Here is an 18,807-nt window from a genome sequence, read left to right as displayed (position 1 = left end):
TATAATAGTGTTGTGCGAGATCAGCGAACATATCAGGACAATTATTAGATGAAGGGAGCATCTCAAGGTTTTACAATAGCTGATGGGATAAAGTATCACCTTACTTCAAGTCGGAAACCTCTCAAATGCATGGATAGTAAAAACAATCATTCTATATTTGCTGATTAGACACTTTTTACCTCATGGTCTTGCGATGAGAATATCTCGGGCTCGAGCCCTATCCTAGCATGTTCAGTAGAAAGGCCATTGAGTGTGTCATTTACAGACCAAGTCGCTCGTCTTTGTGACCCAACTGTATGTTGAAAGCAATTCTAAGTATTCTTCGGCGGAAAACGTAATTGATGAATCATATAAAAATGGACGGGCGGAAGTGAAAGACAATGATTCCGTTGGTATACCACGGCTGACATAAGGCCCACAGTCGGAAAGGGCGCCAATCACCCGGGATATTTCTAAGATCTCTTCCAATCCACACGAGAACGCTGTGCGATACCACTAATAACCCACATGGGTGCCATATCGATCGGCTGCTGGACCTGTCGTGTACGGCACAAAAAATGCGACATAACGACACCATTCTGCAGGGAATGCAGTGATCGAAACGTCCATTGTCATGGGTATGGACCGAAGCCAGCATGGATGGATGGAGCATTAGAAGAAAAGAAAGAAAGAGCGCGAATCAAGTTGGCGATTAGTCAACATGTCCGACGAGTTCGAAAAATGCAGAATCGCGCCAAGAGAACAGCACCGCCTCAGGCAGTCAAGGAAATGTTACCTTCAAATTCAGAAGTTAATAACTTGACTGCCTTTGATATGGGAGGTTCGAATATTGTGCCAAATGCTTCAATGGAAAGTGTAGATCAGACTTCTAGCCAAGATGGCATTTTCGATCCCCAAGCTGCATGTCTATTGATGCATTATCTTGACCAGGTATTTTCATGGCAATTCCCTTATTTCTGCTCTACATCCCGACTAGGAAATCGGGGCTGGCTTTTATATCTTCTCATGAAACAAGGGCCTCTCTATCATGCTGTCTTGAGCCTTTCTTCGCTTCACCAGAGTGCGATTCTTGGGAATGAAGAGGAATATCAACAAAAGGAAAGGGCACTAGAACATCATTCCAGGGCACTCCGTGAGTTCTGCAAATTCATGGGCGAGGAGCGTGGAAAATTGCTGGATGATAATGCTCGGTTGGCCGAGTTCCTGGCCTGTAGTTTGATTTTGATTAGTTGTGAAGTATGGGCCTGACGATCTTTCAAAAATCACTCAACTAATGAAGAATCTAGGTTTTTAGAGGCGCTGAACACGACTGGCTATTGCATCTGGATGCTGTCATATGTGTCATATATTCACTATCGCCTGAGACTATATTCGACGCTCGCTGCACATCTCATGAGGGATCTTCTTTTTTATCCCACAATCGTCCAAAGGAGGGTCTTGAGTTCCTTCTCGCTACAATGGTTTCACTTGATCTTTTCGCCTGTCTCCCGACGGGACGGGTACCACGACTTCCGTATCAGCAATGGCTTCGTACATATGAAATACAAATACCAGATCTATTGAGCTGCGAAAACTGGGTTATGATCATCATCGGGGATCTAGCATGTTTCGAGGAATGGAAGGAAGTTCAAGAAAAGGACGTCACGCTCAGTATTAGTGAACTAGCCAGAAGAGGAGAAGAGATCAAAGAACGTTTAACCATGGGCATTGAGAAGCTCGATCTAATCAGGGATGTAAGTACTGACCACTCTCATGTCTCGCAAATTATTAACTTTGAACGTCCAGGAACAAGACAATGACGAAGCACAAACTATCTGGGTCACACGTCTCTTCGCCCTTGCTTGCCTCGTTCTGCTCCACACAATTGTTTCCGGGCCCCTCCCCGCACTACCAGAGATTAAGAACGCGGTTTCTAGAAGCGTCATTGCGCTTCAGAATAGACCGAGGAATTACTCTCTCACTGGATTGGTATGGGCACTATGTGTATTGGGATGCATGGCACAGCCACCGAATCAGCTACTGTTCGAAAATCTAATGGCCAACGTGGTGCGTGACTCTGCGAGATTTGGTAATTGCGGGACGGTGTTGAAGATAATGAGAAATTGTTGGAAAATGCAGGAAACCGGGCCTGCAGACTGCAAAATCACGATGGCGAAGATGAATATATGTGCGATACTGATATAGGTCTTGTGGTCCCGGTATTTCAAACATTGTGATAATATGATCTCTCCATTTTTATCTATCTATCTTGTCTTGAAATAGCCTTAACGTACAACTGCACGTCCCTTGTCTCCTCTGGGATGAGACCCTTGATGTCCAAGTGCCATGCATCTGTCGCAAACGTCACTGGTTCCGAGGTGCGAGCTAGATTGTACCGCAGAGCACGGGTGGATAAAATGGGCCCGAGCAATTAAGAAGAAGTCCCTATACCCAATTTAGTATAGAGGCGAATTATACAACATAACCACGCAGCGTTAAGTATATAAGGGCTGTCTTTTCCGCCACTTTTACTCCTTTTTATTGCATCTTCTCCAACCTCTTCCTTCCAACGGGCTCTACCAACTACACTTCTTATCAACTTCCACTCTTCAAGCAAAATGGCGGAGAAATGCGCACAGGCCGGATGTGCCCAGTGGGCTTTGAGTGGTAGCCGCTACTGTAGCAACCGTGAGCATAACTTCGGCCCCCGAGTGTCCAACTGCCTCCTGACACAAGTAAAGACAAGCCCACTGGATCCCAGCAGAAGCCCACCATGGGACTCGACGTCAACCGGCTCGGGTTCGGGTTCCCAATCTCGCAAGTAATAGCCAGAAGACCAAGCTGTTTGAACCCCGTACTTGATCTAGCCTAAAGGCAGACAAGCAAGCAGCTGAAAGACAAGACAATCGCTATTGGAATGAATCTTGTATTTAGACGATTGCATCCAAGGCGGAGAACAAATACACCGCCTGGCATGCGGTTTACATATCACTGATTTGAAATATCCTTATTGCTGATTTTTTCTATTGGTAATATTGCGGTCAAGTACCCTTGGATAGTATGTATTAGATCGGGACTCGCAAATATCACAGCCAGGACAGTAAAGCTGCTAGATGCTCAGTGAAGGTTGCCTTATCCTCGATCTCATTGCTTCAGGCGCCTATTCTTACGCCACTGAACTAGCCCAACGAATTGCGCGTTACAACTTCTATTCGTAAGAAGCTTTTATTCCGATACTAAATGGGATTTGCAGAATCTATTTTGTTTAAAGCTTTCTCACCTCGCCCTGCCTCCTTCCTCGTTTTGTTCTAGTTCCAACAAGCCAAGGAGTAAGTCATCATCTTTCCATTTCTTGAGAGCCTTGATCTTCCATGCGCCCCACTCCTCGTCTTCCGACCTGAAGGCCCGCTGAAGTCCTGCGAATATATGTGGAAATGTCTGCATATCTAGAAAAGAACTCTCAAGCCCAAGAGCGAAGAAAAATCTCTGAGCCTTTCTGCCCTCGACTACACAAACGGCAAGATCTTCACGGCCCTTTTCGCGAAAGATGGCAGCTAGTCGTAATTCATCCGCGGCTAACTCATTAAAGCCATTATAGAACTCAGCCACCGGCCACATCATACACGGGGAACAGAATGCCTCCGCCTTAGAGACGGTTTGCGTCCATTCCCAGTCTATGACACCCACAATATCAAAACAGTCATTAACCAGAATATGGTCACCCTTATCGTCCGGATGCTTAAGAAAGAACTGTTCGCCTAGTGGAGCGTCTTTAAAGAGAGCGCTAACAATATCCTGGCGAAATCGATGGAAGAGGTAGGTGTTAACCGGATAGCAGGGGTCAATCTCGCCGCTAGCTATCATTGCGAGGTACGACTCAAGGATGACCTGAGAGCCGTGGAGCGAGGAAGAGAATGGACCGAGCGGCCCCTTCCCTATCCGGAACGTCGATTGATGTGCGAGACCTTGAAGCTTGCTAACATCTCCCGCCGATGAGATAAGTGATCCCATTTCTTCGAAAGGATGCCTATCAATCTCGAGGGAAATATCAACTAACTGCTGCATGACCTTCTCTTTCTGCTGGGGAGTCGCCGTCTGCCAATCTAGAGACTTTCCGTCCAGCTTTTCCATTAGAATATAGTCAACTCCAAGGGGGTTTCCTGGATCGGATTCGCATGCCCAATCAAAGATTTCAGGCGTGGGAATACAAGTGTACCGCTGAAGGTAAGTCATAGTGGCAGCTTCGCTTCGAAGGATCCAATCACAGACTTCCCGTGGCGGTGATGAGGTCCTTGCGAGGCGAAATCGTGCGAGCCACCTAACATTATCATCGAAGGTGATCTCGGCGTGGCAGTTCTGGTTTCCCATCATAGCAGACAAGGTCTTGCGAGATAAGTCAACAGTACACGAGATACCTTCTCGGAGTATCGAGGCACGGAAACATAACTTAGAACAATCTATTCGAAGGCATAGCTCGTCTATGTGACGAGCCTCTGTAGCTGCATATTGAGCCGAGTAGGATTCCCAGTTTGTCTATTAGATAGGCATGAGCATTCCTACTATGGTTAATATTTGAGCAGGTACATCACAGACCTCTGGATTTGGGCATTTGTGCCACGGCTCTCGGCGGTGCGTGCGACAGAAGTGTCTATCGCACAGCAAGCAATCCCCTACTCTCTGCGCGGCTGGTTTCTTACAACTCTCCCATTCGCATAACCAGTGAGGCATTGCGGAAATTTGGTCTATTAAGATGCCCTACCGGAGAGCTTTGGAGTGGCAATAAATGAGTCTTGTGATCAAGGTCCTGAAGTGAATGAAATAGAGGAGCACAAAGACAGCCAGTCCGCGTTTTATTAATATTTATTCCTTACCGCCAGGCGCTGCAGGAAAATGTAAAGTCCGAGAGTTTAACCAACGACACGGTGCATACGGAAAAGCCCAAGCCTCTTATTCTGGAGAGAGAGAAAATGGCCAAGGCTGTCAACAAGCACCAGCTGTAACGGGCCAGTGGGATTCTGAAAGGATCGCATGGTTTCTATTGGATGATACCAGCTACGCTGTATGAGTCGATATATTACATAAGCCCGGGAAGCTCTCGCTTCCCCACCAATAGAAACCCCTGAATTAATGGGACCAGCAAGTTCCCTGCTGGTCCCCTTCCAACTCCCTGGCAAGGGATGCCTGAGGCTTACCAAGGGCTGCAAACCCTGCAAACCCCTCGGGACGACATCCTCCCCCACTTGCCATAAGACACCGCCCTCGGTGTCTTCTGCCGGAAGCTGCACCCGTTTCCCAATCGGGTAGTATCTAACTTTTTCATCATTGAGACTGTTTGTAACTCGGTGGTTCGCTTGTTAGAGAACAAAGGCCTTGTTATAGTGTTGCCTAGAAAGCGAGCGACCATGAGAGCAAACCCTGAGCGTAAACGGAGAAGCTCTGTATATAACTCCCTATCTTCCCTGCTCAGAATCCTCCTTCCTTTCTCATCTCTCAGGCACTCCCCACAGTCCTTCTCCCATACTCCATTTAAGCGTTGTCCACTTCGTTCTTTTGCTGCCCCTACACTCTTCGATAAGTAAGGATTCCTTGGTCTCTCTTAGTGGAAGGGTCTCGCTAACTTATGGGTCTTCAGTTAGGATGGCTTTCTGTAAAGGTTTACGATTTCCAGGTGTAAGGCCTGTCAACCGGGTAAGATACAATGACTTAGAGAGGAACGAGGATATATTGTCTGTGTGTGCCAAGACTAACTCTTGCCAAAAGAAGAGGGGATACAAGGGAATCCTGGACTATGTGTGTCCCCATGTTCACGTGGGAGCCATGTGACTACTCCTTGGCAGTTCGTTCCTGATACGTGATCGATGCGGGTGCGATCAGGTGATTCCGTCTCCATGTTGTAAGGATATTTATCCGTTACACTTATCCTGTAGAGGCTAATGGTTCCGTTTCACCGAACGAACCGTGTCCCGTTCAAGGCTAGTAGTGTGTCTGGTGATAGGGTTTTCCTATGTCGCTTCTCATGATACGACTACAGATCCTTCACCCTAACTCTATTCCGAACCTTCGACCTGGTAGGTAGAAGATGTTTAAGAGCTCTGATTGGCTAATAATCAATGTGGGGGAACTGTGACCTGCCAGTTCTTCATGAAAAAGAGTGCATTTATTCCAGGATACTAAGTACAGAGAGAGGAAGGGGAAACAAGAAAGGATCTTGTAACGGATAAATATCCTTACAACATGGAGACGGAATCACCTGATCGCACCCGCATCGATCATGTATCAGGAACGAACTGCCAAGGAATAGTCACATGGCTCCCACGTGAACATGGGGACACACATAGTCCAGGATTCCCTTGTATCCCCTCTTCTTTTGGCAAGAGTTAGTCTTGGCACACACAGACAATATATCCTCGTTCCTCTCTAAGTCATTGTATCTTACCCGGTTGACAGGCCTTACACCTGGAAATCGTAAACCTTTACATATTTAGAGTCACCGGAATAAAATCCTATCATGATTGTATATATAAATATAACTATATTTTTCGTTCGTATCTTAGGTTGCATCTCAATAGATTATACAGTAAATCCTACCTTAGTAGTATTCCTGGCTAAGCATGAAATTAACTTATGACTCGTTTCTCTACTCTGAAGGCTACGTCTGTGTTACAGTACTTCCGGAAATCGGTGTCATCACCCACACTCTTTCATTGTTTCTCGAACCCTGATGCCAAGAAGAGCTGACCTATTTTTGGCGTAGTCCTGAAATACCCCTGGGTTCTAGGCTTTGTATCGTAGAATACCGGATTATTGTATCAGGTGAATCTTTGTTTAATGCCTGTCGTACCAAGACAGCGGCTACCTCGATGCCCCACGACCAGCGTTCCCACCACACGTCGTTCTCAACAAACTTACCATAATAGTGGCGCAGTGAACCATGGCACCGAATCTTGCTAAATCTACCCTTGAGCTTATCCATGACATGATCAGCAGTGGTGAACTAACCACCTCCCAAATGGCTCAAGCTGCTGGCTGAAGCAAACGCGCAATTCTCAGGATCCGGTAAAATCTGCGGCTTTTCGGTACCATCAAAGCTCCTCCCATCAAAGCCGGACGGCCGCGAAGCATCACCCCGGTCATGTTAGAGGCCTTGTGCGACCATCTGCTTGAGAAACCGGATTCGTAACTTTCCGAGATGGAACTGTTCTTCCTAGACGAATTCAACATACCCATTCCTAAATCCACGATCAGCGACGCTCTGCATCGAATAGGGTGGACAAAGAAGAACGCTCGACAAAAAGCTAAGGAACGGAAATTGGATTTGCGTGATGACTACAGTTATCTGATCTCGGAATTTTGCTCATACCATCTGGTCTACGTGGATGAATCTGGGTGTGATAAGCGGATAGGGTTCAGACGAACCGGCTGTTCTCCTCTCGGTACGACACCGGTTCAAGTGTCTAAGTTCCATCGTGATTAGCGATATCAGATACTTCCAGCATATGCCCAATATGGTATTGTTCTGTCTCGAGTGTTCCGAGGCTCAACTGATGCATCCGTCTTCGAGGATTTTATTGGGCAGCTTCTCTAGCATTGCGGGAAGTGGCCAGAGCCTAAATCCGTAATAGTAATGGATAACGCATCTTTTCATCACTCCGAACGGATTGAGTAGATGTGTTCAGAGGCAGGTGTGAAGCTAGTGTATTTGCCTCCATATTCTCCAGACTTAAATCCGATCGAGGAGTTCTTTGCTGAGCTGAAAGCTTTAATTCGCCGGAATTGGCAGACCTACGAAAATGGCCCGGACCAGGGATTCGACGTCTTCCTCGAGTGGTGTGTTAACACAGTTGGTGCAAGGGCGTAAAGCGCGGAGGGACACTTCCGGCATGCGGGTCTAACCGTTGAGGATGTATAGCACGGGTACCACACCTGTTTAAGATACTGCAATCAGCTTAGAGGAGTTTCTCTGAAAGAAAACAGAGAGAGTGCTAAACAGTCCTTCTCTTGATACGGATATATAATGAACTTGTTTCCTGTGGTGACTAATATCTATTTTAGCGCGTGTCATTCGCGTCTCTCTCCAGGAGCAGTCTGACGGTGCTTTGATGGCCGCCGGCCGAGGCAGCTTGGAGCGCTGTTTTATAAACGCCCCCTTGGGCGTTCACATCAGCCCCATAATCTAACAAAAGCTCCACAATGCAATCAAAACCTGCCCGTGATGCAGTTTGCAATGGATTGCCGTAGCGGCCCCCCTTCGCATTGACATCTGCCCCCCAAGCTATCAATAGCTGTACAACACCCTTGTGGCCTTGAAATGAGGCGGCAGCGATTGGACTGCCAGCAAGGATACTGTTAAGGGCCACTGAATCATTTCCTCGGAAGTTAACGTCTGCGCCATGGTCTAAAAGTAACGTCACAATTTCCACGTTCCCCGAGGCGGCGGCCGCGACCAGGCTACTGCCAACAAGCTTAGAGTCATTGCATCTTCCTGCGAAGCATGTATCCAAGAGAATACGGAAGCTAGCTTCACCTCCGTTCACGGCGGCTGCATTCAGGGCCGAATAATGAAGGCCCTCATTGAGCTTAATCTCAGCGCCATTCTGTAAGAGTAAACGGACAATTTGGTGGTGATTTTGGAACGCAGCTGCCTGGAGCGCGTTGCCAAAGAGTCCACCTCGTGCATTGACGTCAACTCCTCGGTCTATGAGTGCTTCTGTGACAATGTATAGACCAAGGAGAGACGCGTAGTAGAGGCTCTTAGGGACATCTTGCTCTCTTTTTGATAGGTCGCGCAGATACCAGTCATCCGGATCGGAAACGCGGAGCCAGTTAAGATAAGCCGAGCCTTGACTCTGGTCCATGAGCCGCAAGATGTCACAAAGAAAACTTTTAGATGATTCTTCCCGGTAGCCTGCCCGGAAAGCAATATTTACGTGGTCTCGCCAATGCATCGCAGCGTAGTTGAGAAGTGGGAGCTTCGTAAATGATTCCAGCGAAAGACGTTCAGGCCGATTCAATAGGAGTAGATAAGTGACACATGCATGAGCCAGGTATTGATTTGCCGGTTGCTCCGTAATATGGAAGGAGGACAAAGCCGTTGATTTGAGCCGACTAGACATCAAATACTCTTTAACAGAGTAGTGTGCAAGCCGCACTTCATCACCGTTAGATATCCGTATAAGGCTCGAGCCAATAGTGAGGATGTCAAATTCAGAAAACAGCCTGTCGTCCTCAGACAGAGCTATGACGCCAGGCTTGATAATCAGTGTCTCTGCAATTTCAGCCAATCGGAGAGGTCGCACAGCAAAGGCTAACCACTGAAGCACCTCGTACGCTTGTTTCTGGTAATACGTATCTATTCTCGCCAATATCATATCGTAAGTCTTCGCCAACGTTTTTGGCATCGATCTCAAAGTTTCTCTAACACTTGTGAGAGTAAGACAGGATCTCAGACACTGCAGTTGGCATTCCACCCAACGAAACCTAACGCTATGAGAGATATCCTAGCAGGAGAGATAAATCAAACTCACATTCCATGAGAACCTGAAGTCAATGCGGCCTCTATCTCTGCTTTGACATGACTCGGTCGCTCTCGCAACTTAGGATCCCTCGATAAAGAGTTGACCACATAGGTCCGAATGTCCATATTCACATTGTCGAGTGACATGTAGATCACATTCGTTGAAACCTGTCCTAGAGCGGAACGACTGATCTCCGTAGTGTCACGACTTGTGGCCAGTATACTAAATCCTGCATGAGAGCGAACGAGATTAGCAATCAAGCTCATAACCCCTTGCCGTTCGCCACATTCGTCTAATGCATCCAGGATTAGATACACTCGGTGAAATTGTTCGATAGTTGCATGAAGAGCTTTCAACAATTTCTCTCCACGCAACTTGCCCCGGCGCTCTTTGAAATCGTCACAAAGCGATCTGAACTGAACAGGGAGCTTCTCTTGTTGATACACCAATTGAACGATGACCGAAAGCAGAAGTCCTTCCACGCTTTGTTTTTGCTCCTCCTGAAAATCAAAATAAAAATACACAAGCCCAACGGCCGGTTTTCCGATCACGTGGGACCTTACGCGTTCGATTACTGCAGAACAGAGGACAGTTTTACCGCATCCGGGCATTCCAGATAGTAAGAGAACAGAAGGAGAGTTGAGCCAGCGGTTAAAGCGTTCCGAGTTCACGAGCCACGAGCAGGTAGTCGGCTCATATAGTTCATATGCCGTTCTATGATTAATCGACGAGTCAGGTGCGGAAAGTAACTCTAAGGCTTCATCGAATTGTAATTCTGCGTATGTTAGAACTAACCCCCTGTTAGAGAACTGTATATTAGTCTTGACCGACCGGTTTTTGCGATAGCTAATTGACCAATACCGATCTGCAAACTCTTGATTCTCTCTGTGATTGCTCGAGACGTCCTTCTGTATAATCAACATTAGAGTCTCATCGCGGGAAGGGATTCATGGGCGCACAATTGAATATCTTGTAAGGTGAGGCTAAGCGACATCTTGTGTCGTTCGACTGCCGCAAGGGTCTCGCGCACTTCCTTTTCGTGAAAGGGCCAAGCTAGAATCCCTTGGAGTTTCAACCTTCCATCACTGTTTAACCTTGCCTTCAGAGGAACTAGCGTCTTTTCAAGGCCAGCCATAATTCTGGCGAGGGCATTAAGGGTCCCAGCCGCGGGAAGCAGATCTTCTTGGGCATGAGGCTGAACTAGCTCTCGCAGCGTCGCAAGGACAACGGTGGTATCGCGTATCTCAGCTGATAACTTCTTTTTATCTTCCGATGCATTTACTGTACCATTGATGTATTTCACCAATGAAGTAGTCAAGCCAAGAAGAGCAGTAACGCTAGCCGCAACACTTAGAGGGTCCGTCATCATGGAACGGGCGAGACTAGAAGTTTCTGCTGCTGGCGAATTACTCTCGCTGCTAAAAGACAAAGAGGAAAATATGTCTTCTCTGAAGGACGAATATCGACACTGGTTGTTGACGTAGTTTCGCAAAGACTTGAGGATCGCACCACTACGGATTGTGGCGTGCCAAACGTTCACGGCCGAGGAAGACTTCCCGAAGTCCCACAAGCGAACCAGAGAAGCAAAATCGTAGTCACGAGGGTGGAACACTGGGTTAATCAAAGAAAGATTTGATTATTAGGAAACTAGGTTCTGAAATGGCAGTGTGGAAGGTATGTCTGTAAGCTCAGTCATCTGCCTAACCGTTTGGGGCCAACATATGTCAGCCTAAAAACACCCTTTGACCTCGTCAACGTGCCCCACCTCTCTATCCCTCACCTTCGCTCACTCAACCGTCGAACTCATATTGTCGCATCCTTTCACAACTTGCTTTTCCTGCAAGTTCTCCCACTTTTGTCTTTGGGTAGGTGCATTACAGAGATTACACTTACATTAACCGAGCTCACCAGTCAACATTATTAGATAAACAATACATCTTGTCAACTGAAACCCTTCGTTCTTTCATTTCCACGCCCACTAATCAGATGAGCTGTTCAAAGTGCGGTTTCAACAATGTCTCGACGGCGGCCACGTGCGAGAAATGCGGGGCTGGATTGGCGGCCCCCCTTCACCGACCATTCGATGACCCTGGAGAATAAAATCGCCTGGCCACTTTAATAGAACTGCTGGTGTCAGAGCATGTGGGAAGGTGGATGACTGAATATGGATATGTGTTTAAGAATGATACAGTTAGGCTGCGGCAGCATCGGACGGATCGTACGATGATATCATATCGTATCGTATCGCAGCCGACATCGATCCGACATCGATATTTAGATTTTCCGTCCGATACGATTACGATATTCAACTTAAGCTGTTGGATAATCGTCCGATATCCATCCGATAACAAATATTACAAACAGTCCAAGACTTCTAACCCGAACGACTTGGCATAATTTATGCATTTTTCCTAGTATTTTTAGAGTATTCAATGTGTAATTGATTCTGTATTTGCTGGCGCGAATAACTGAACTACGACCTTTCTGTTAGTTAATATAATTTGTCACTTTTTACTGGAAAAAAGAAATTTCAATTATTCAAGTTTATATATTATAGGTTATTAAATTCAAATCCATCTGGCTGCTTTGGTTTCTTTCGAATCCTCCCCGATCGACCCTGCGTGCATTTTTTAGTTAGCATCTTAGGAAGCGGGAGATCATTATCACTATTTTCCTGAGACTTAACGGCACTAACTCTATCCCATGGGGGTGGTTGCAGTCTAGTAGACTGGAATTAGGACTTTACCTTCACTATGGTGGATAAAAGTGGGGCCATGAGTAGACTGGAATACTTTTCGTGAGTAGACTGGAAAAGCTTCTCGTACAAGGATGAAGCTCAAAATTTGTAAAGTTCTATCCCATGGGGGTGGTTGCAGTCTAGTAGACTGGAATTAGGACTTTACCTTCACTATGGTGGATAAAAGTGGGGCCATGAGTAGACTGGAATACTTTTCGTGAGTAGACTGGAAAAGCATCTCGTACCAGGATGAAGCTCAAAATTTGTAAAGTTCTATTCTATACTATAAAGATTATGGTCACTAAATTTTAGAGTAATTGATCAAGTTCTAAAGGTGTAGTGGCTGATTGAAAATCGGAATTATTTTTGATGGGGTGCGACCGTACGAAGGGCCAGCACTCTTTAACTTTATTTTAAAATATCTATTTTAAGTTAGGATTACTTATAGATTCATATTCTAATCCATAGTATATTTACATGTTATCCTATTATTGATTTTTTCGTATAATTTAAGCTCCAGGTAGGACTGTCAAGATTATTTGGTCCATGGGATATTCATGCCTTGTCCCATTATTCATGTATCATCCATTAGTGATGTCTCGTACGATTTAAGCTCTAGGCAGGACTATCACAATTATTGGGTCCATGGCATATTCATGGCTTATCCCATTATTAATGCCTTGTCCCATTGATGAAGGCTTGTCCCATTGAGGAAGGCTTATCCCGTTGATAAAGGCTTATCCCATTATTCATGTATCGTCCATTGATGATATCTCGTACGATTTAAGCTCTAGGCAGGACTGTCATAATTATTAGGTCCATGGCATATTTATGGCTTATCCCATTAATGAAGGCTTATCCCATTGATGAAGGCTTGTCCCGTTAATGAAGGCTTGTCCCATTATTCATGTATCGTCCATTGATGATATCTCGTACGATTTAAGCTCCAGGCAGGACTGTCACAATTGTTGGGTCCATGGCATATTCATGGCTTATCCCATTGTTGATGCCCTGTCCCATTGTTCATGCCTTATTATATTATTGATATCTCGTACAATAGCCTTAGGCAGTAATATTTATTTTCATAGCTGTATAAGGTAACAATATTACCCAATTCAGTAATCACCTCTATTATTGTCTAGCAGATATTTAATTCTCAGTTTTCCTCCCACTTCTCTCTTTCTCTCTCTCTCTCTCTTCCTCTTAAATTTCACTTTTATTTTGATTTTCATCAAGATGCCTTCTCTGTACGAAACCCATTCATCCTGCAGCTATATCCTATATCATCCTGCATCAATATCCTACTTCCTGCTTCTGGTGAGACCTTTATTTAAATCAGAATATTCACTAATGCTTCACTTCGTACGATCTAGGCCTCGCCCTGCTGGCTCCCGCCCCCCCTATCCTAACCTCCCCCTTAGTCCTCATGCTCGGGCACGAGCTCACACACACGAAGCTTAGGCTGCGTTTGCCAGGTTATGGGGGTTAGTTAATGGTAATATTGACCCGGTTAGTGGGTGGCCTACTGCCCTATAATGGCTGATTGAGTTTTATGAGGGGTATATCTAGACTGGAGCTGAATTTAGATGGCCTGTGACCTCCCCAGGTACTGGAGGGAATAACTCTCTCGTACGGTATGCTGGTCCTCGAGGTGGTGTTTCACAGACTCCATTTCCAGTGGGAAGCCCTCTTTTTGCCCGTTTCGTACACAGCGACGAAGGCCGCGCCTTACTTGCCTTAACCGGCCCTGACGTCCCGTTTATGGTTAGCCGTATTCGGGGCGCCCAGCTTACGAGTATGCGCCCGTCGTACGTGAATGCTTTGCTGATATAATCTCGTGGATGGGAGCTTATTACCGAGTGCGATGAGTGTGCTGATAAGCGCCGTCGTACAGGGAGCCCATCCCCATTCCCGATCTGCTCCCGTGCACCGGGGCATTTCGACGGAGCATGCGGTAACTATAAGTTCCAGGATCATGGATTCCGCTGCTCCGTACGAGACGGCACTGGTAACCGGAATAGGACACGAAGAGCGGCCGCTCTCCCAGCTCGGAGCCCCCTTCCACAGTCTCAGTTAGCCATTAGGACAGCCGCCAATCCCGTCGACCTAGATGATAACGACGACGTCATCATCATTGACTGAGTAAGCATACCTTTTCTTTTTATTCCCCTATGCCCTACCCAGTCGTACGGGGCCTATGTACGACACCTGAATAAACTTACACCTTTACGTGGTGTTCAGGATAAGTAGCCTTTATGGTGAAACTAAGTAAGTTACAATAAATACAAGTTATTTCTTATGATCTTTACACTTTATTTAGAACCTGGGACTTCGTACGACTACTGTTTATTAAACGGTGTAGATTTCTCTTCTGCCCTGGGAGGAGTTTTGCATTTTTCCATGGCTTCATTCTCAGGTTCTCCAGTCTTTGTTTTACACCTAGGACTTTATACGAATGTGGGATTTCTATTCTGGTCAGTGGAGAGTTTTGTATTTTCTGCGGTGATATTCTCATATTCTCCAGTCTTTATTTTACAGTCAAGCCTACGTACGAAGGCTCTTTATCTAATGATGTGGGATTTCTATTCTGGTTAGTGGAGAGTTTTGTATTTTCTGTGGCTTCGTTCTCATGTTCTCCAGTCTTTGTTTTGAACCTGGAACTTCGTACGAGGGCTCTTTATCTGATATGGGCTTTTTATTCTGGTCAGCGAGGGGTTTTGCATTTTTCTAGGTTTAGGCTTATATTCACCATACTACATTTAAACTCGACCTTTGCCCAGCTACTCTGGCTAGAAATAACTTTTAAGCAAATCCAGCCTTTCTTATACATTCTTATTTATCTCATTATGGCTTCCGCAGCTAGTGCTGGTCCTCCTGGAGGACCTCCTCCCCCTCCCGGATCACTTGTTCGTACGCCAAGTGACCCTTCCCAGGTTACTCCTACCGCTTCGACTCTCTTCAGCCTTATACGAAGGGCGACTACAGCAGAAGGGGGTGCCGAGTACTATATTGTCCGACTGACTGCTCATGGGAATGCGGCGCTCCGAGAGCTCTGCCGTACCCCAGAGCAGCGCGAGGTCTGGTCGTGGCCGTCGTACGAGTTCCTCGTGAAGATGAAGAAGGACCGAACTCCAGTCATCTCGGCTGATTAAGTACGTTAATATTCTTTAGGTTAATACCAGCCACTAATTCTCAATCTGGACAGATCCGCAGTGCACGGCCGTCGTACGTCAATGGACTCTTAATCGCTTCTCGTGGAGTTCGTTTCCCAGGCATATACCATCGGTCTCGCCAAGGCCACCCATTTAGTAAATCTGTCGTACGATTGCCTGGTACCTAGGAGGGATGCTGTGCCAATTGTAAGTGGAAGGAACAGACAGCGCAGTGCAATGTACGAAACTCCAACGAGCCGCGATACATCCCGCAGGCGTCTGCTCCTCTACCACCCCTAAGCCGGGTTAAGGAGCTGACCGACTCGGACGAAGCCAATGACGATAACGGTGCTGGTGGTACTGCTACAGCAGTATAGATCGGGATCGTACGACAGGTATATTAGTGGTACTGGCAGCTTGGGTGAGGGGATAGGGACAATACACTAGGTAGTCAAAGTAGGAAGTTTTGGGCTTAGGATTTAAGAGTTATAGAGTCAAGGTATCGTACGAATACAAATTTAGGTACACGTTGTCTAATCCTCCACACCCTGGGTCCCGATATACCAAGTTATCAATATCGAGATTTATCCTTTAATTTGATTATTCACCGATTCCATATATACTCCGTACAATCCTTTTGAGTTTAATCCTATAGGAGATATATATTTTATTATGGGTCCTCCACGTGAACTTCTTGGCTATTCCCCCCTTTCTAGCGCTAAAAAAAAAGGCTATAGCTTTAGACTTATAAATACCCTACTCAGAAGTGGATTTTATCTTTCGTACGATTTTATATAAGGGACAGCCTTTAGAGCCTATCCTTGGCTATCACTATTGCGATGGCAGAGACCAGCCCCATAAGTCCACAATTTATCTCACTCGTACCCCGATTTCCTCTAGTGGTTTGTCAGTCCTGTCAGGTAGCCGTACGACTAAAGCAGATCACCTACCATCTTACCCACGATCCTCATCGGGTTTCTCTACGCCACGCCCAGGAGGCTGCGGCGACCATAGGAATATGGGAAGGTATCTCGTCCGATCTAACCACTCTACAGTACCCTCTAAGTGTCCAGGACCCAATCTAAGCTCTATCTATCTATACCGACGGCATGCTATGTACTGTGGCTGCCGACTGTCAGTATGTCTGTCGTAGCCTGAAAGCGATGAAGGAGCACTGGCGGATAACGCATAGATTCTCTGTCCGTACGAAGCCTGGGCACCCTCGAGCTCAGCACCAGCAGAGAGCTAGAGATCTCCTTGATCGATCCTGGCAGTAAGTGACCTGTCAGCGGTTCTTCGTACGAGGGGCAGGCTCATCATACTTTTAGGTGCAGCAGCCTAGGATCACCCATTTACCGCAAGCGCCACCGATCCCATCCAGCCAGGCCGAGGAGATTATACGATAGGTCGAGCAGCGCTATACCGAGGCCCTCTCGACGGTCGAGCATACCGTCGAGGCGGGCCAGGTCGATGACGCTAACCCATGGCTTCGCCGTACGCAGTGGCCCACGTATCTCCGGGGCATTCTAGTACTGCCCCTCCTTCAGTCGCTCGAGACTCCGGCGCCCGAGGGGGCAGAGAACGAGGCTATCGTACGAGTGATTTAGGACGTGATGGGCTCTGTCGCGGCTATAAGCCAGCGTATCACCAAGCAGTGCGGTCACTTTGCCCGGACCGAAGCCGCTCGTACGGAGCAGCACGAGAGCCCCTTTACTCCCCTCCTAGCCTACATGGACGAGGCGAATATCCAGCGCCATGTCGAGCCCTGGCAGCGGATCCTGGTTTTCTTTACTCGTACGCAGCAGCCGCATGACTGGCAAAGCCCTTAGTACCAGTTTACACCCCGTTAGTCTCGTACGTGGCGAGAGCTCTGGCGACTGGCCTAGGCCCAGGCGGAGGTACCACCAGGCGAATCATCTACGACCGCTCGGAGCCAGGGTTCCCCATCCCATCCCGACTCGCAGTCGTACGACGCCTTCTCTGTAAGCCCGATCCAGATCGCCTGTATGGACTTTTGTATTAAACTCCTCAACCAACGGATCGGCGTATCGGAGTATGAGAGCGCCTTTGTCTGTGCCTTAGCTGTCCTCGGCCGCACTTCGTACGGCTGGATGGATACCGACAGTTACCCCCCGATCCTGTTAAAGATCCTTAAGATTGCCCGCTTTATCGTCCTCCACAAGGCGGTCCGACTTAATCCGTACGTGGACGAGCTGATTGCCTCCTTCCGGGGCCATTCTAGTAAGCTGGTTCTATCTGCCGAGACCCCGTTTGATGAGCCTGGCTATCTCCTCTCTGGGTACGATAATCTTTCTCGTACGATAAGCCCACAGACCCCCTCGCTATACGGGGAGAGCGACTCAGAAGTCGAGCAGGACCAGGCGGCGCCTCTCCAGTTCACCCAGGAACAGCACCAGCGGCCACGGCGGTTCACCCAATGGCTCCATCTGATGGTCACACGGTTTATGGTACGAGGCTCGCAGACACCGATCTAATGGCTACTCGATCTCCGTTCGTACGGCCTTAAGGTCCACTTTAATAGTAGTCAGCCTGGGTTTATTACCTGGACTGGCGAGGACCGGATTCTCTATAAGGATCTCCACTTCACCATGCGGGACTTTCGTGCGTTTATCCATGGCCTGACCCACGCCCTCCAACAGATCCTATACGAGGAGCTACTGGTCTGCGGGGCCGAGGCCCTTCCCCCTATCCCATGGGATGATTTGATGGACGATCCCGCATAAGGCCAGCCGGGCTGGTGCTTTCTCGATGACCCTCGTACGAAGCTACCGGTTAACGGGGCTGAGTGGATGATGACACGTATATCCAGAGAGGCCAACCTCCAGCGACTCTTCCTCGACTCCTAAAAGGGCCAGTTTCGTACGACTGTAATCCGGAGCTATCTTCGAGCGGTTGTCCGTTTCCGAGAAAAGCTGAGTGTCGCGGTCCATATCACTGGTGGACAGCCTAGCCGGGCCCCTAAGCTTCTCTCCGTATGACATCGTAATACAGAGACTGCTCACCGGAATATCTTTATCGAGGATCGGCTTATTGTGATTGCGACCAGCTACCACAAAGGCTTTTACACACGGAACGATATAAAGCTGATCCATCGCTATCTTCCACGTGAGGTCGGCGAGTTACTCGTACGATATCTCTGGCTAGTCCTTCCCTTTCTTAAGCGGTTACAGGTTTTGACCCCAGAATAAACTCCGGCTCGTACGGCAGAAGCATATATCTGGGCCCCAGACCCCAGCACCGGCCGGGTCTGGTCATCTTATCGGTTCCGCGAGGCTCTCCGCAATGAGAGTGCGATTGGGCTCCATGGCCACACACTTAATATCTTAGGGCTTAGGGCTTAGGGCTTTAGGGCTTGCTTTAGGGCTTAGGGCTTAGGGCTTAGGGCTTAGGGCTTAGGGCTTAG

General features: G+C 47.5%; 8 protein-coding genes across 8 annotated transcripts; 5 read left to right on the top strand and 3 right to left on the bottom strand.

Annotated features, from left to right (window-relative positions):
* Window positions 1-507: 507 nt before the first annotated feature.
* On the top strand, window positions 508-2,054 carry N7447_010281 (Zn(II)2Cys6 transcription factor; the record flags this gene model as incomplete). The annotated part of the gene is made up of 4 exons (XM_057234543.1): window positions 508-1,236; window positions 1,287-1,733; window positions 1,786-1,908; window positions 1,941-2,054. The coding sequence occupies 4 exons, from the start codon at window positions 508-510 to the stop codon at window positions 2,052-2,054; spliced, it is 1,413 nt and encodes a 470-aa protein (XP_057080763.1).
* Window positions 2,055-2,597: 543 nt separating this feature from the next.
* Window positions 2,598-2,804, top strand: N7447_010280 (uncharacterized protein; the record flags this gene model as incomplete). The annotated part of the gene is made up of 1 exon (XM_057234542.1): window positions 2,598-2,804. One exon carries the CDS (start codon window positions 2,598-2,600, stop codon window positions 2,802-2,804), a length of 207 nt encoding a protein of 68 aa, XP_057080762.1.
* A 451-nt stretch (window positions 2,805-3,255) lies between these two features.
* Window positions 3,256-4,350, bottom strand: N7447_010279 (uncharacterized protein; the record flags this gene model as incomplete). The annotated part of the gene is made up of 1 exon (XM_057234541.1): window positions 3,256-4,350. The coding sequence occupies one exon, from the start codon at window positions 4,348-4,350 to the stop codon at window positions 3,256-3,258; it is 1,095 nt and encodes a 364-aa protein (XP_057080761.1).
* Window positions 4,351-8,027: 3,677 nt separating this feature from the next.
* On the bottom strand, window positions 8,028-10,863 carry N7447_010278 (uncharacterized protein; the record flags this gene model as incomplete). The annotated part of the gene is made up of 4 exons (XM_057234540.1): window positions 8,028-9,393; window positions 9,504-10,269; window positions 10,326-10,402; window positions 10,454-10,863. 4 exons carry the CDS (start codon window positions 10,861-10,863, stop codon window positions 8,028-8,030), a joined length of 2,619 nt encoding a protein of 872 aa, XP_057080760.1.
* Window positions 10,864-13,657: 2,794 nt separating this feature from the next.
* On the top strand, window positions 13,658-14,373 carry N7447_010277 (uncharacterized protein; the record flags this gene model as incomplete). Its single annotated transcript, XM_057234539.1, has 3 exons — window positions 13,658-13,715; window positions 13,910-14,026; window positions 14,126-14,373. 3 exons carry the CDS (start codon window positions 13,658-13,660, stop codon window positions 14,371-14,373), a joined length of 423 nt encoding a protein of 140 aa, XP_057080759.1.
* Window positions 14,374-15,077: 704 nt separating this feature from the next.
* Window positions 15,078-15,760, top strand: N7447_010276 (uncharacterized protein; the record flags this gene model as incomplete). Its single annotated transcript, XM_057234538.1, is given in 3 exon segments — window positions 15,078-15,365; window positions 15,504-15,590; window positions 15,608-15,760. The coding sequence occupies 3 exon segments, from the start codon at window positions 15,078-15,080 to the stop codon at window positions 15,758-15,760; spliced, it is 528 nt and encodes a 175-aa protein (XP_057080758.1).
* A 1,236-nt stretch (window positions 15,761-16,996) lies between these two features.
* N7447_010275 (uncharacterized protein) lies at window positions 16,997-18,127 on the top strand (the record flags this gene model as incomplete). The annotated part of the gene is made up of 3 exons (XM_057234537.1): window positions 16,997-17,164; window positions 17,270-17,851; window positions 17,933-18,127. 3 exons carry the CDS (start codon window positions 16,997-16,999, stop codon window positions 18,125-18,127), a joined length of 945 nt encoding a protein of 314 aa, XP_057080757.1.
* A 42-nt stretch (window positions 18,128-18,169) lies between these two features.
* On the bottom strand, window positions 18,170-18,385 carry N7447_010274 (uncharacterized protein; the record flags this gene model as incomplete). The annotated part of the gene is made up of 1 exon (XM_057234536.1): window positions 18,170-18,385. The coding sequence occupies one exon, from the start codon at window positions 18,383-18,385 to the stop codon at window positions 18,170-18,172; it is 216 nt and encodes a 71-aa protein (XP_057080756.1).
* Between the last annotated feature and the right edge of the window lie 422 nt (window positions 18,386-18,807).

The sequence above is a fragment of the Penicillium robsamsonii genome, assembly GCF_028829455.1.
Source record: "Penicillium robsamsonii strain IBT 29466 chromosome Unknown utg000007l_segment0_segment0, whole genome shotgun sequence".
NCBI classification, from domain to species: domain Eukaryota; kingdom Fungi; phylum Ascomycota; class Eurotiomycetes; order Eurotiales; family Aspergillaceae; genus Penicillium; species Penicillium robsamsonii.
This window is presented reverse-complemented; position numbering and strand designations above follow the sequence as displayed.